Source organism: Triturus cristatus, chromosome 5_1 (assembly GCF_964204655.1).
Source record: "Triturus cristatus chromosome 5_1, aTriCri1.1, whole genome shotgun sequence".
NCBI classification, from domain to species: domain Eukaryota; kingdom Metazoa; phylum Chordata; class Amphibia; order Caudata; family Salamandridae; genus Triturus; species Triturus cristatus.
Window position 1 is genome coordinate 27,914,750 of NC_140587.1, and position 15,686 is coordinate 27,930,435.

Here is a 15,686-nt window from a genome sequence, read left to right on the forward strand (position 1 = left end):
TTGACCTGCGAACCCTCGGCTTCAGAACACTCCCAGGAGTAGCCATGCGCTTTACTAAACCGTACATTCATTCATTTATTTAAGGTGACAAGGCACCCAATTCCACAGGATACAAAGCACAATGGTGATGGCCACCTAGGTAGCAATTCTGCAAAGGGTGGACTGTCAAAGACTTTTTTCCAATTTAATACAATTTGAGTATTATAATATCTACATTATAACCATCTGATTTATTTAATGAGAAAGACTTTTTCCCTTTTTGTGTGGTGTATAATTATTTGCATTTTGGACACCCCACCCATCGTCTACACGTACCTATTTTTAGAAGGCATTTGCTCTAACAAAGCATTGTTGCACTTTTAAGATTGGTTTGGTATGCATGACTTATTCTTGTCACAATTGTGCACTGAAGACATGGATAGTTATGGTACATGTGCAAAACATGCGTGTTCACATCTGAGGAAACTGTAAACATGTGATTTGAGCTTTGTAACACAGTGGATTATAATCAATGTTGGTTGTGGTCATGGTTGCAGCAGATGTCTGATTCAAGGTGGCAATGCACATGTTTGGAGCTTAATTTTATTTTTAATTTGTACCAATCATCCTTTTTAAGGTGTTTTTGTTATGGTTGTACAACAGAAGCCCTACTAACACTGGTGGTGTGCATATGATGGTGTTATGCTCCATAACAGTGAATTTTAACTTCAAATTGATTTCAGTATAATGTGTGTTGAATTGTGCATCCTCACTTTGTTGATGTATTACCACTGTTAGGTCTAATGGTAATTGCCCTTGGAATAGAACACTTCAGATAGCCCCTGTCTTCTATTTTTAGAAACATCAGTAAATAATGTTTTGTGTTCACTCTTTAATGTCAGAGGTCAAGAAATCATGTAAATAATTATTTCAAAACTGTTTCACGATGGTTTTGTGAAAGTGCATTTTGTAGTAACAAATTCACATGTGGTGGAAAAATTAGCCACTCCAAATGGAATAATTTAGCCAATGTTTATTAATCAGAAAATAAATATGACAATTTTTGACAACACTAGGGTCTTGGTCACAAAACCTGTAATGTTGTTCAATGCATTTATAAATGCCATCACGTTAACAAAAAGTGAAACAAAAAGACTTGATCAGTAAATGAGAGGTACTCAGATTCAAAACATTCCAAAATTGATAGGTCTACATAATAAAATGCACATTGAATTGCATCAAGTTACAATAACAACTAATTAAATCTTGTTGTCATTATTATATTTGTGACAATTATAAAGACATATCTTTATGTTGTGTCTCAAGCTAAAAGTTGCCAATACATCCATGAATGTCAATAAGTCAAAAATTTGAAAACTGCTTTGTTAAGGCTCACGGACTATCTAAATTTACCCTATATAGTGGATAAATCAACATAGTAAAGTGCATATCAATTTGCATGGCGTTACAATGACAGTTTGGAACCTGTTGTATTAACATATTTCACAGGCTCAAATCTTATAGCCACCTTAGATAATGTTTCACTGCAACAATGATTTATGATCAAATGAATTCAACAGGGTAATTATTCGGTGAAAATCAGTTTATTCTACTTATAGTGCTCACAAATCATTGTTTCACTACTTGAGAGTAGCCTTACAATTTGTTTGTATCCTCCCATTTTACAATGGAGTCCATTTCAACAGGAAGTCCATTCCTTAATTGCACCCTTGTCGATCTGAACAAATAAAATAAACAATGAAAAAAGAAGAAAAAAAATGTGTTACAAAAATACAGTACATAACTTAACTTAAAATGATCTCATTTCACACATTTACTGATCATATTTTTAAACAGGGGTCAGGAAGCTTTCTTCTATCTTTAGTATTCATACTTGTTACAAATGAACAAAAAAGTCTTCATCCATGTTTATCCCTGCCAGTGCAGTGCATCCAGCTTCCGGGATGAACCTGGTTTCTACTCTTTGAAGGGATAATACTCTATTCTGTCCTCTTGTGTGCTTAGGTACCAAGTCAATGTCAAAGCATAACCTTTCCCCAATCATCTTCATGAATTTCACTGAACTATACTATAGTTTGCATTCTGGTAAAAAACAAGCTGCTTTACACTCCTTCCAGACTAAGCCTGAAGGCTGCTCTCCACGGCTACAACTTGGAGAGCGTTCTAAGGTTGACCTCTTAAATCACCATAAGGGTTGTCAGGACTGTTGCAAGGTGCCCACGTACATTAGTGGACATCATATACCAGGCCAGCTTCTCCCACTTGTGGCAGCAGTGGGATTCAAGCCTGCATTGTTTTACCAGATAAATCTTTGTATTGATTAACTGAAAAAACTATCACTAGTACTAGGCACATATAAATACAAGCTTAGAATAAGTAAGTTTTACTAAACTTAGGGTTGGGTAAGACAAGGATCTAGCACACCCTTTCTCCAACCTCAGGTAGTTTAGTTCCCACTAGGTTACGTAGGTTCAATAACACACCTCACTTATTATGTATATTAAAGGAGAAGCCAGTGTCTCTCTTCCTACTAGATACAGTGAACTTTCATTCCAAGAACTGAAAGCACTGTAATCAAATAGGAAGCTGAAGACAGGGAGAAGTGCCAACACTCAACACCTCAATCTCCATTTAGTTTTTCACTGTTGCAAGGCCATCTTGCCCATAGGACAGAATGGGGAAGGCTGTGTAATATGTTTCCAGCCTATCTTGTAGGGGTGTTACTGTTGGATGACGTGAGGAAAGCCTCTGGGTCAGATGAACAGGATAGAGTGGGTGGGCCAGGGAATGAAGATAGTGCAGGAGGGGAACCCCTATTTGACCTAGAATCTCAACCTGACCAGGTGGAGCCTGATGATTCCACCTGGACAGTTCAGACCTCCCAGAGGATAACCCAGAGGGCCAAGAGGATGCCTGTTGGACTTGGCCCTTTGTGGCTAAAGTTCCTTAAACCTGTTGCCCTCCTCCTAGACCTTTTTCTGACATTATGTTGCCAACTGAGGTGCTTTGGGCAAAGTGCAAGTGCTCCCTGTATAAAGTGTTATGATAATTGATTGTCCACAATTGGTATGTTTGCCTTACTAGTAAAGTCACTGGTAAAGTGGAATAAGTGTGCCAGGGCTGATAATGCAAATGCTACTAGTGGGCCTGCAGCACCAATTGTGCCACCCACATACATAGCCCTAAAGAGAGAACTCAGGCCTGCCACTGCAGTGTCTGCTCACAGTTTGCAAACTGCCATGTTGTCCTGACAAATGTCACCCACTTGCCAGACCTTACCCTTCCCTTTCCCCGCACTTCCAACACCCCTATAGTAGGCCCAAGGTACCTCCCTGGGCAGGGTGCATTGTCTGTGAAAGGTAGGACATGTACTCAATTGTGTACCATGTCCTAACAGTGAAATTCTCATTTAGTTGTTCACTGTTGCAAGGCCATCTTGCCCATAGGACAAAAGGGGGAAGGCTGTGTATTATGTTTCCAGCCTATCTTCCCATAGGCTTAAGATGGAGAGGTGAAGTTTAGTATGCCTGAAATCACAATTTAATAAGACATCCTTCTGTGAAGTTGGTTTTTGAATTGTGTGTTTAGAAACCACGCTTTTAGAAGTGGCTTTTTTTATTTCCAACAATTTTGTGCGTCTCTGCCTGGCTGCGGATTGACTGTCTGGATTTGAATGTTATAGGATCTAGGAAAAGTCTTGACCCAGGGGAGGCATAGGTGAGACAGCACCAGGCTGACCTGCATCTGAATTGTAATGGGGAGGAGTAGCCCCCTGGATGTGAAGAGGCCTGGGCTGCTGCCATAAAAGAATGGCTCCACCTTCCGCTGAGTGATTGAGAAACCAGACCCGCACTATCAAAGGAAGAAGGTGTCACTGGCAGGGAGACACCCAGAACTGGTCTGGACAGGGGTCAGTGCCCCCTGAACACAGAGACTTCCAGGGGTATACCTATGAGAGCTGAAACCCCTGAATGTTGGACTGATCAAGACTGAAAAGGATTGAAACTACTTTGTGGTCAAGAGGAACCTCTGCCAAGGAAGAACAGCTGAAGAGACTAAAGAGAAGGACTGACCTTTGCTGTGTGTCCTGGGGCTGGCCTGCAGTTTGCTGATTTAACTAAGGAGAGGTTAAGGGATTTTGCTGTGTGCTGTGTCACTCTGCCCTGAAAGGACTTTGCGTTGTGCTGTGTCCCAAAGTAACTTGTCCCCAAGGGCTTGAGGAGAGCTAGCTCCCTGCTGTGGAAACTCAGGATTATCAATGTTTCCAAGTGTGTCTCAGGTACGCTGTGTGCGTGTGCTTTTTGCAGCCTGAGACCTTCGTAAGCATTGCCCTAGGACTGTGTGGGCCGAAACCCAGCTGAGTTTCAGCATCGGTTTGTGCGTGTGAAGCCTGAGACTGCCGTAGGGTCTGTGGTGCTGGTTGGAAAGTGCCCCGTGACTGTTATTGTGATTAATGTTCAAAAGAGGAATCTGCCCAAGATCGTCAGCAACGGAGAAGGCAGCGCCGTAACCTGTCCGGCTACAGCATCGCCTTGCATCGGACCTGCGTCGTCATCGGGAGTGCCCAGCAGGATGACCGATGATCGGGGAGAGAGAGAGAGCGATGCAGCACATCCCTCAGGTAAGGCTTGGACTCCGGTTGGGAGCAGCAAGCGTGTGCGGCCTGGGGAGGCGTGCAGAAGGAGTACAGGAGTGCTCCCGTCTCTCTCCTGCTGCATCGCGTTAGACACGCTGAGTCCTCGAGCGGCCTGGACCTGCCTGGCAGTACCGGGGCCGCCCTCGGAAGTTCAGGACTGTTGTCTGTGGTTGGGGCCTAGTGGTGCCCGCGCTAATGGCATTGATTGGCCTGGAGTTATTCCTGCATTACGAATTGCCTTATTACTTTCATTAGGGATTGTATTATTCCTGCATTACGAACTGCCTGATTACGTGCATTGAGGATTGAATTATTCGCGCATTACGAACTGCCTTATTACTTCCATTAAGGAGTGTGTTATAGGTACACTACGAACTGCCTGATTAGGTGCATTGAGGATTGTATTATTCCTGCATTACGAATTGCCTGGTTACGTGCATTGAGGATTGAATTATACTTGCATTACGAACTGCCTGATTACATGCCTTGAGGATTGCATTATTCTTGCATTACGAACTGCCTGATTATGTGCCTTAAGGATTGCATTATTCTTGCATTACGAACTGCCTGATTACGTGCATTGAGGATTGCACTATTCTTGCATTACGAACTGCCTGATTACTTGCATTGAGGATTGCATTATTCTTTCATTATTAACTGCATTAGTCTGATAATACGACCGCATGACGAACTGCATAGCATTGCATTAGGATATCATTTGAACATCGTGAACTGCTCATTAATACCGCAAGAACCTACAAGTGTTTGTTGGCTTAATAACCGGCAATGGGAAATATTACAAATAAATATATGTTGGATGTTTATCATTTGGTCTTACCGTATTTTTTTTCTTGATAAAGATAACGTTATTTTCATACATCAGAGTGGTGCCCATTTGTAGTGTTATCACTGTGTCACTGGGAGTGTGGTTGCAAATACTATACACATTGCCTTGAAGATAAGCCCGGCTGCTCGTGCCAAGCTACCAGGGGGTGAGCAGGGTTTATCCAAGAGGGTGTCCCTCCTAACCCTGACTAGAAGCAAGGGTCCCTATTTGGACTAAGGTAACTGCCTCTGCCAACTAGAGATCGCCAGTTCTAACAATGCCCTTTTCTGAACCTTCTGTGAAGGTGCAGAGTAGACCCATGAGGTCTAGATCCTCCTCTGTAGAATCCAATACTTCTAACCAATCAGTAGGGGCCTTCATTTCTAGTAACGGAGGGAACACTTTTGATAGGTAGTACCAACTGCTTGAACTTGAGAAAGCTAGGCTTAGGCACAGTAAAGAAGTATTGGCCCTTGACAGAGAGTCCCGAGAAATCCAGAAGGCTAGGAAGAAATTAGGACAAGATTTCCAAGGAGGCAGCAACTGTGTACCTAGAATTAAGGAACATTCCTTTGACAATAGGAACCTAAGCAAGATTGTCCCTCCCTACCATGTTGGGGGTGATATCCACTAATGGATAACTGCCTTGGAGAGGGCCTGTAAAGTGCAGAGGGTCTCTCAAGAGCAGTGGGTAGCTATCTTCTGGCTCTCCTTTGGCGACAAAGGTAGAGATAGACTCCTCACTGTTAGAAAAGAGGATGCTGACAATTAATCAATCTTGAAGAGTGCTCTCATTGATGGGTTTTGATTAACCACTGAACAGTACAGGATTAAATTCAGAGACACGCAGAACGCAGAGAATCAGGACTGGGTAGACTTTGTGGATAGTGCTATTAAGGCTCTGGAAGGTTGGTTTCTTGGCAGCAAAGTGCATGATTTTGAGGGATTATACATTTTGATTATGAGTGAGCAGATCCTAAATAATTGCCAAAATCAGCTATTGCATCAGTTCCTGGTAGACTCAGATCTGACTATTCCCCAATAATTGGGAAAGAAGGCAGATGAATGGGTCAGGACCAGGGTGAAGCAGAAAAACCAGGACAATAGTGGTGAATCAAGATAAGGGTGGGGACAAGAGTAAAGTCAAAAAGGAGTCTTTGTCAAGGCCCAAAAAATCTGCATCTGGGGGGGGGGAGTCAAAATCCAACAAGGCGAAAGGCAAACAGAGACCTTGGTGTTACGTTTGTAAGGTAAAAACCCATTGGACAAAGGATGCTGATTGTCCAAAAGCCAAGGAGACAATGCCTACCACCACTGCCCCTAAGATAACTGCTCACCCTAGCACAAGTGGTGATACAGGGAACAAGGGAATAGTGGGGTCAACCTTAGGATCTGAGGTGGGTTCTGGCTTAGTCAGAACTCCAGCTCGGCTGTATTAGTCTGTGATGGTGGCATAGATATTGCCACCTTACTTGTCAGTCCCAGTAACCTGGGAAAGTACAGACAACAGCCTTTGATCAATGGAACAGAGGCAATTGCTTGCAGGGCCATAGGGGCCAGTGACACAATGGTGACAGATAAGTGTGCGTCTCTTCGACAAATTAGTTCTTGGGGAAATGTACCAAGAGACCAATACAAACAATGTCAGGAATTACCATTCCTTGGCATTTGTTAATTTCAGCTGAGGAGGGGTAACTGGCCCTAAAAAGCTTGTTTGTTGGGCAATGATGTGGAGACTTCAGCCTGGGCTGAAGTTGAATTTGGGACTCAGGTAGCAATGTTGGGGATCTCTGCAGATGTGTTTGCTGTGACCAGGTCACAAGCCAAACTGACATCCACTGAACAGGCCCTGGATCCAGGAACAATGGACCAGGTAACTTCCAAGTGAACTCAAACTCAAAGTGAGGATCAGTCTCTCGAGGGAGATGATCTTAGTCCCTATAAAGGGACTGCCCCAGATGAACTGGAGCCTGATCAGGTTGAGTTCTTGGGGGCAGGGGCCCTTCCAGGGCAGACTTAAGTTTGGAGCAGCAAACCTGCCCCTCTTGAACCCTTAAGACAGCAAGCTGCTGCTGAGGCTGGTGGGAATGTCACTGGGTCCCACAGGATCTACAGGGATAGGGGATTCCTTTACCCAGAGACTAGAGAGCTCAAGCCTGGTGCCACCAGGAGGCTGGTTATACACCTGACATTTAGGGGCTTACTACTCACCCTAGCATATGATATTCCCATGGCATGACACTTAGGCCAAAGTAAAAGTTGGGACAGGCTTGTCTCTCACTTTCACTGGCCTCACATAACTGAGGACACTAAGGAGTTTTGTCACTCCTGTGCCACTTGCCAAGCCAGTGGTAAGGCAAGTGGCACTACAAAGGCCCCCCTAATATCACTCCCAGTGGTGGGGGTTCCCTTTGAGAGGTTTGGGATTGATATCATTGGCCCCATGAACCCTCCTACAGCATCTAGGCGCAGTTACATACTAGTGGTAGGGGACCATACCAATAGGTACCCTGAAGCAATTCCCCATAGGACCACTACAGCTCCTGTGGTAGCAAGAGACCAATTGGCAATTCTTTGCAGGATGGGCTTCCCTAAGGAGGTTTTAACTGACAGTTATATTACTGCAATGTGAAAAGAGTATGGTGTGAATTACAAATTCACCACACCCTATCATCCTCAATGCAATGGGTTAGTTGAAAGGTTCAACAAAACCCTGATGGGCATGATCATGGGTCTCCCAGAAAAGCCTTGGTGAAAATGGGATGTCCTTCTGCCCTGCCTTCTCTTTGCCTATAGAGAGGTCCCTCAGAAGGGGGTTGGCTACAGCCCTTTTGAACTTCTGTTTGGGCATCCAGTTAGGGGTCGCTTGTGGTTGGGGAAGGATGGGAGTTACCCCTCAAACCTCCCAAAAAAGACATAGTGGATTTTGTACTTGGTCTCCACTCCAGGATGGATGAGTACATGAAGAAAGCAAGTAAAAACCTGGAGGCCAGCCAATAAGTACAAAAAGCTTAGCATGACCAAAAGGATGTCCTGACTGTTTACCAGCCAGGTAAGAAGTTGTGGGTGTTGGAGTCTGAGGCCCCAGCAGATCTCTAAGACCCCATGATAAAATTGAGCAAAAGGGTGAGGTCACCTCTCTGGTGGACCTTGGAACGTCCAGGAGTCCTGATAGGGTGCTCCAGGTGAACAGGCTAAAACCTTTTGTGGACAGGGCTGACATGGGCTTGCTCATGGCAACTGATGAGAGACAGGAGGAAGAGAGTGACTGATCTCCTCCCACAAAACCCTCATGATTGGTCAGTTGATGGTGTAGCCTTGCCAGGCAGCCTCAATGACCAACAGCAGATTGAGTGCAGTAAAGACCTCAATCAATACAGGCATATGTTCTCTCTGACACAGTCAAACCACCTGGTGTAGCTATGAAGTGGACACATGTAAGAGTCTACATGTCAAGAGTAAAATCTACAGGCAGCCTAAGCATGTAATAGAATGCAACAGGACAGATATCCAAAAGATGCTGGGATTGGGAGTGATTGAACACTCAGAAAGCCCTTGGGCTAGTCCAGTGGTCCTGTTATCAAAACCTCACACCTCGGGTGGTTAGAGAGAGATGATGTTTTGGGTTGATTACAGGGGACTCAATGCAGTCACTAGGGCTGATGCTCATCCAATTCCTAGGGCAGATTTGCTTATTGACACTTTGGCCTTATGGAGGTTCATGAGCACATTTGACCTAACTGCCAGCTATTGGCAAATCAGACTAGCTGAGGATGCCAAACCAAAACAGTATTCTCAGCCCCTCGTGGGCATTATCAAATTATTGTGATGCCCTTTGGTTTGAAGAATGCACCTGACACATTCCAAAGGCCGGTGAATAAAGTTCTCACAGGTCTGGAAGCCTATAGTGCAGCATATCTTGATGATATAGCTGTCTTTAGCTCCACCTGGGAGGATCACCTAAACATTTTTTGGAGGTTCTGCAGAAAACAGGCCTCACTATCAAGACCACCAAGTGCCAGATAGGGCTGAGCAAGGTTGTGTACCTGGGCCACCTTGTGGGTGGAGGCCAGGTTCAACCATTGCAAAGCAAAATCCAGACCATTATGGACTGGGTTACTCCAACTACCCAGGCTGAGGTCAGAGGTTTCTTGGACCTGATTGGGTACAGCAGAAGATTTGTCAAAGGCTATGGGTCCATAGTGACCCCTTTGAATGATCTGGCATCCACGAAAATGCCCAAGAACCTTCAGTGGACAGTTCGCTATCAGAAGACATTTGATGATCTCAAGCAGGCCATGCGCACTGCTCCCATTCTACAGATTCATGACTACTCTAAGCAATTCATTCTCCAAACAGATGCATCTGATATGGGGGTAGGGGCAGTGTTGTCACAACTTAATGCAGAGGGCCAGGATCAACCAGAAGATTTTATTAGCAGAAGGTTGACCCCCAGAAAGAAAAGTTGGTCAGCCAAAGGGAGGGAGGCCTTATCTGTGGTCTTGGCCCTGAAGAAGCTGAGACCATACTTGTTTAGCACTCACTTATTGTTCAGACGGACAATAAGCCCCTCTTATGGCTCAAACAGATGAAGGGTGAAAATCCCAAATGTTTGAGGTGGTCCATTTCCCTACAGGGGATGGACTATACAGTGGAAGAGAGACCTGGGAGAAACCATGACAATGCAGATGGACTCTCCAGATATTTTTAAGTAGAAAATAAAGACTCATCTGGGAAAGATTAGTCAATGTCCTTACGTTTGGAGAGGGGTGTAGGAAAGTAGGATCAGCTTCTTATGGTTACCCCCACTTTTAGCTTGATGTGATGCTGTTTTTGACTAGTCTAACTGGGATACTGCTAATCAGGACCCAAGTATATGTTATGTTATGTTCATCTGGAATTTATACAGCGCGCGGCTACTCCCAGGAATGTCCCGGCGCTAAACAAAAAAGACCATGCAACAGAAACAGAAATACTCCCAAGGCAGAGACAGCGAAAACACATTTATAGTTGAAAGAGGCATGTTTTCAGTTTTTGGTGAGAACCCCATCACACCAAATACAGTGATTCAGGGATGTGTATATTCCCTAGTTCAAGATGGCCATGACATCGGAATTGAAAAAGTATGCATTTTGACTATGTCAATAATAACGACATACACAAGCCCCTAACTGGGAGGATACAGAGAGTGACACAAACATATGATTTTCTTCACGACACCAAAACACCGTTTTATTACTATACTTGAACATCGACAGATAAACGAATAACTAAAGGGAAATGAGTCCGCACCATGAGAACTACTCGTTTCACGAAAACTTCATGTACCATAATCCCCGTAGCGATACATGCGCAGTACACACTTCCGCTAAGGGGCGTGGCCTCGGAGCTCCGGAAACAGACGGGATCATCCATCGAGGCCCGAATAGAAGCTTTAAACCATGGCCACGAGAACGGGAGTGATTCCAAGCTGTGGGAACCAATACCGAATAGGTGTCTACACGGGGCAGGACCCTTGGTGGCGTGAGTAATATGAATGTGTGATTTAAGTAGACGAGGCAGCGAGTTGAGACACAGAATGATTACGAATGAGTAGTTGCCCACTTTGCCTCGTTTCCTTCTCTCTCTTTTTCTTTCATATTTCGACCACGATGTGTGGGACTGGACTTCCTCGCTATGAACGGTAATGTCAAAAACCTTGGTCGTATGGTCGGGGATGCACTGGTTTGCATACAATTTTTATGTTGCGAATTCACAGTGTGTGACTACAGGGCTACCCTACGTATAGAGGTCCCACATGATGTTTATCCTCTCCTAGATTGGGGTAAGCGACATTGTGTGACATATGCGAGAGTGTTAATGCGTATTCACCACATAGGAATGAATTAGGAGTGGATTTGTTTTAAACTTGTGTTGATGCACTGAAAGTTCGACTGATAAGACTGATGTCTTATAATTACACGCAAATGGATATGTGTAGATAGGATGCGGTATAATACCGCCACCTTAATTATCACACGCCACAAGTATGAGTGAAAATAGGATGCGGAAAATTTCCGCCACCTAAAAATATATATACGCCACAATGCTGTGTGTTACTTCTACGAGTGGCTATGCCCTAATCACGCGCACATTCTATTTCATGGATTCACGTATGATGATGTGGAGAGTATAGAGACAATCACATTATTTTTGATGATATGTTTCTTTGCTAAAGGGAATTGACGCGCTATATATGTTGTTCGTCTTCTTTTATGTTTTTCACAGATGGAGTGAATTCATTTACGGAACAATAGAATTTAATAAGGAGCAGCTACCTGCCCTTACTGCACATTAGTATAGGGAACTTCCCTTCTACTTTTCTAAATCTTACAGGGGGTACATGCCCTGATGAATGTCCGTACACCCTTCATGGGGCATTAAGGACAGAAACATGTTGGCAAAAGGGTCCTAGGACCATAATATCCCTGGACACCCTCTTCTTCTGTTTTTAATGCCAGTGCCAAACCCAAGAAAAAAGGGAAACTGGGGTCTGACACAGATTTTTAATCTTTATACCCCCTGGCCAAAATCATCTTATTAAGTGCTCCCTGAAACATTGGTCGAGCCCACCCTGACCTCTAGGCGTCAGGGTGTCCCGATGATGAAGCATGACACCACTAGGGTGTGTGAGGGAATATAATATAAAAAGGACTTGCTTCCTTCCCCACACTTAGGTGGTGCTATATACTTCAGATAGGGCATACCATCATCTGAGTTAGCAATAGATATTTATTGCTGACTGGTCCATCACGGGAGTACTTATAGTGATTCAGTGTTTACCCACGGGAGGGCGTACTCCCTCATAGAGTTCCTCTCGGCCCCTTGCCTAACTAGGAGTCTTTCCTAATATAGGTTTGTGTATTATCCTAGTACATGGTACCCATGTTCCCAGGGAATAGGTACCTCAGAGGTTCCCCATTGGCCGAAGCATGTATTATGCCACCCATGTGGGACCATTCAAATTGGAACTACAGGCCTGCCATTGCAGCCTTTTTAAGTTGGTGCTTGCACCACTTACTAAAGATATAGGTTTTCTATAAGTGTTCTGAAGTCCTCCATTGGGTTCAACTGTGGTTTCCAACACCTCTTCACCGCTATGCACCCGGCTTTCCTGGTATAGGTAACTTGGTTGCTAGGGTATCCACAGGTGCAGTGCCTCTCCAACCTTCTGTCTTCTACGGGGTTTCTTCAGTGTAGACTGGGAAAGGTTCTTCATTTTTAAAACTCTAACCACGAATTATATGTAGAGTTGTATGAAGCTCGGGTTCATGTTCCCACACTGCACACGCTCTCCGTGGGCTCCCAATCTACACACCTTGGGTGGTTCCTTGGGGTCCCAGCGATTCTACATCCTCTTGACACTGTCCCGACTCGAGTCGTGGTTCTTATACCACTTTCTCAGTATTTGGTTTGGTCCCCCCTTGGACCCACTGTGCATCAGTGCTATTTACTGTGATTTCTTTGCTAAAGTAATGTGGGCTTTGTGTCCAAATAGTGTTATTTAATAAATACATATTTTAAAAAAACTTTGTGTGGTTCTTTTTCATTTCATCTATACTATAAGATTGCATTCTTGTAAAACAAGCTGCTTTACACTCCTTTAAGACTTACCCTGAAGGCTGCTCTCCACAGCTACCACTTAGAGAGCTTCAAAGGTTGTCCAAGACCCCTTAAATCACCATAAAGGTTGTCTGGACTGGTGCAAGTGCTGTGTGTCAATTTAGATGGCCGTACATAGGTTTACTGAATCATGTCCTTATATGGGCACACTTCAACTTGCCCTTATTTAGGCACAGAATCCCAGTCCTTATTTAGGCATTGGCAATACAATCCAAATACAGGCATGGACACTTACATCCTTCCATCCCACGTCACAACGAGTTCTTAGAAACCAGACCCTTAAGCTCTTGGGATTTTCCCTGCTTGGATTATTGATTTCTCCAACAACTCATATATTATGCATGAACTACTATTCCTTAGGGGTTCATTCATGACGTCTTCCTCTGCCCGACTTTACATCAATGCTAGCATTCCTAGACACCTTCCAGGTATAAATATACCTTCACTTGCCCTGGCAAAGCACGCATGGCACACCTCGGATATCCGGCTCGCCACGGCAAGTCCAGAAGGAGTTCGAGTCCCCGCCTGACGCACTGAACAGACGCTGTCTTCCCTGCATGCAGAGATTCCAGCTTCCAGTGTTCTAACTCCCCTTTTGGGGTGTTAGAGCTCGAGATCCAGAAAGAGATTCCCACCTCTCTCATTCTAAGGTATGGAGCTGACTAGAACCTAGGAAAACTCTTGGCATATCATATAAATATAATATCATATACCAACTTAAGCTCATACCAACCATAGCTTAAACCAGCACTTACTTCTTACTTCGTACTGCACCTCGGTTAGGTACACTGGGGTAGAATTATTTACAAGCATCAGATGAGTATCCACCTTTAGCCTGTGTATTTATGTGTATGTGTATAGATATTGATCATAACTAAAAGACAATGCTGTTGCAGTTTTATTTCTTCCTACTGCTGACGCTGTGCATATTATATCTTGCTTACTGTCTAATGATCGTAAAAGCTCATATCACTTACACGAGAACTAAGACTGTTCAATAAATCCTTATATTGAAAACGCCCGTCTTTCTATTTCTGTGTAACTCTGCAGAAACTAGGCATGCACGATTGACTGAGTGAAACTTATCTATTGTTTCCACGATTATGAGACATGTTCCAATTCCAAAGGGAAACAAAGTTGTCATGTTTATGCGGTTGTCAGAAACTAATCCCTTCTTGTTCATTCAAGAAGTTTCTAGTGACCTCTGCGTTACCTGGCAAACAAGTAATTAAGCTTAATATACTCGATAGGAGCATACTGACTTCAGTCCAATGCAAAGAACTATAGTGTATATTATTCAAATGTGCAGAGCCTATAGGAGAAATAGGAATGACATTACACAAGTTGCTCACTTACATTAGTGAACATCATATACTAGGCCAGCTTCTCACAGAAGGCCATACAGGTGATGCCAACTCTGAAGTTTTCAAAGTCAAACTTTCCTGTACCACATAGAAAGTATGGTGGAGACCATTGTGTCACTACTTTTGTATGTGAATTTGACATGCACTCCACAAAGAGAGGGATTTCGCTGTACAAATCTAGTCAATCGTTTGATATTTCAAATTAGCCTCAACTGTTTTACAAGAAACTGGAAATTGAAAACACAGACGTCCTTCTTCTTAGCACCTTACCGTTCGGCTGAAGTGGATTGAAGCACCAGATGGTTCCCGGTTTACTGTCATCATAGCAGCAGCCTTTTACATTGCACTGCTCTTTGGTGATTCCTCCGTAGCCACAATTGACTCTTGATTTTGGTTCAATGGCACATTTGACTGTGGAAAACACGTTTGTTTAAATAAAAGATACATCTTGCAATTACAGGTTAGCAAACGAAACTGGAGATTGTCTATCAAAATCCATCAGGTTGAATTTATATTATGCGTAACTCATTTGAAGATATGTTGGCAAATCCAGAGATTACACACATTGTGGTTAATTTTCCTTCTCTGCCAAGACAGAGTTGGAAACTCCAACAAAGATAGAGTTGTCCTGCATCAGTAGTTTTATTTTCACCTAAGGAGATCTAAGCACCATGGACAAAGATACTTCAATGGAAAATCCACTAATGCCCTCCTCTGCCAGTGGATTTTCTGCGCTAGTGGAATTTGCATCTCAAAGTTTGGACACTACAGATGCACCCTGGGAGTACACTGTCAATGACTGCATGTCTACTCTGTCTAACATGCTGGGTGAAGTAGATGATACTAAGCCTTAAGTGAAAGTCCACTCCCTTTGTTCAGCAGACTGCCAAGGTAATGACTCCAACAGACATAGAGGCAGACCCCTCACTCACTCAGGCAACTGATATTCAACAATATTTAGCATCATTTACTCAACAATGACACCATGGGTGAAGCAGCTAAAGTATTTTATGTGGTGGAATATCAGCCATATGCAGCACCCCAAAGTGTCTATGCAACTAGAAGTCCACGCAGGAAATCAACCATTTCCTGTCAGATTTTATTTACTGTTCTCCTCCAAATGAGAACGTGAGTCTATTACATAAATGCAACGATATTTTCCTCTAGAAATCTGCTGAAAAGTACTCCTTACATTGGA

At 43.7% G+C, this 15,686-nt stretch overlaps 1 protein-coding gene across 2 annotated transcripts in view; it reads right to left on the minus strand.

Moving 5' to 3' along the window:
- Positions 1-997: 997 nt before the first annotated feature.
- Positions 998-15,686, minus strand: part of LOC146829995 (uncharacterized) — a 103,037-nt gene continuing 88,348 nt past the window's right edge. For both annotated transcript variants that reach the window (XM_085604238.1, XM_085604239.1), the window contains 2 exons: positions 14,759-14,899; positions 998-1,717 (listed from right to left, as the gene is read on the minus strand). In XM_085604238.1, coding sequence (XP_085460364.1) covers positions 1,698-1,717; positions 14,759-14,899 — 161 coding nt within the window. In that variant the 3' untranslated portion in view covers positions 998-1,697. The remainder of the gene's footprint in view (positions 1,718-14,758; positions 14,900-15,686) is intronic.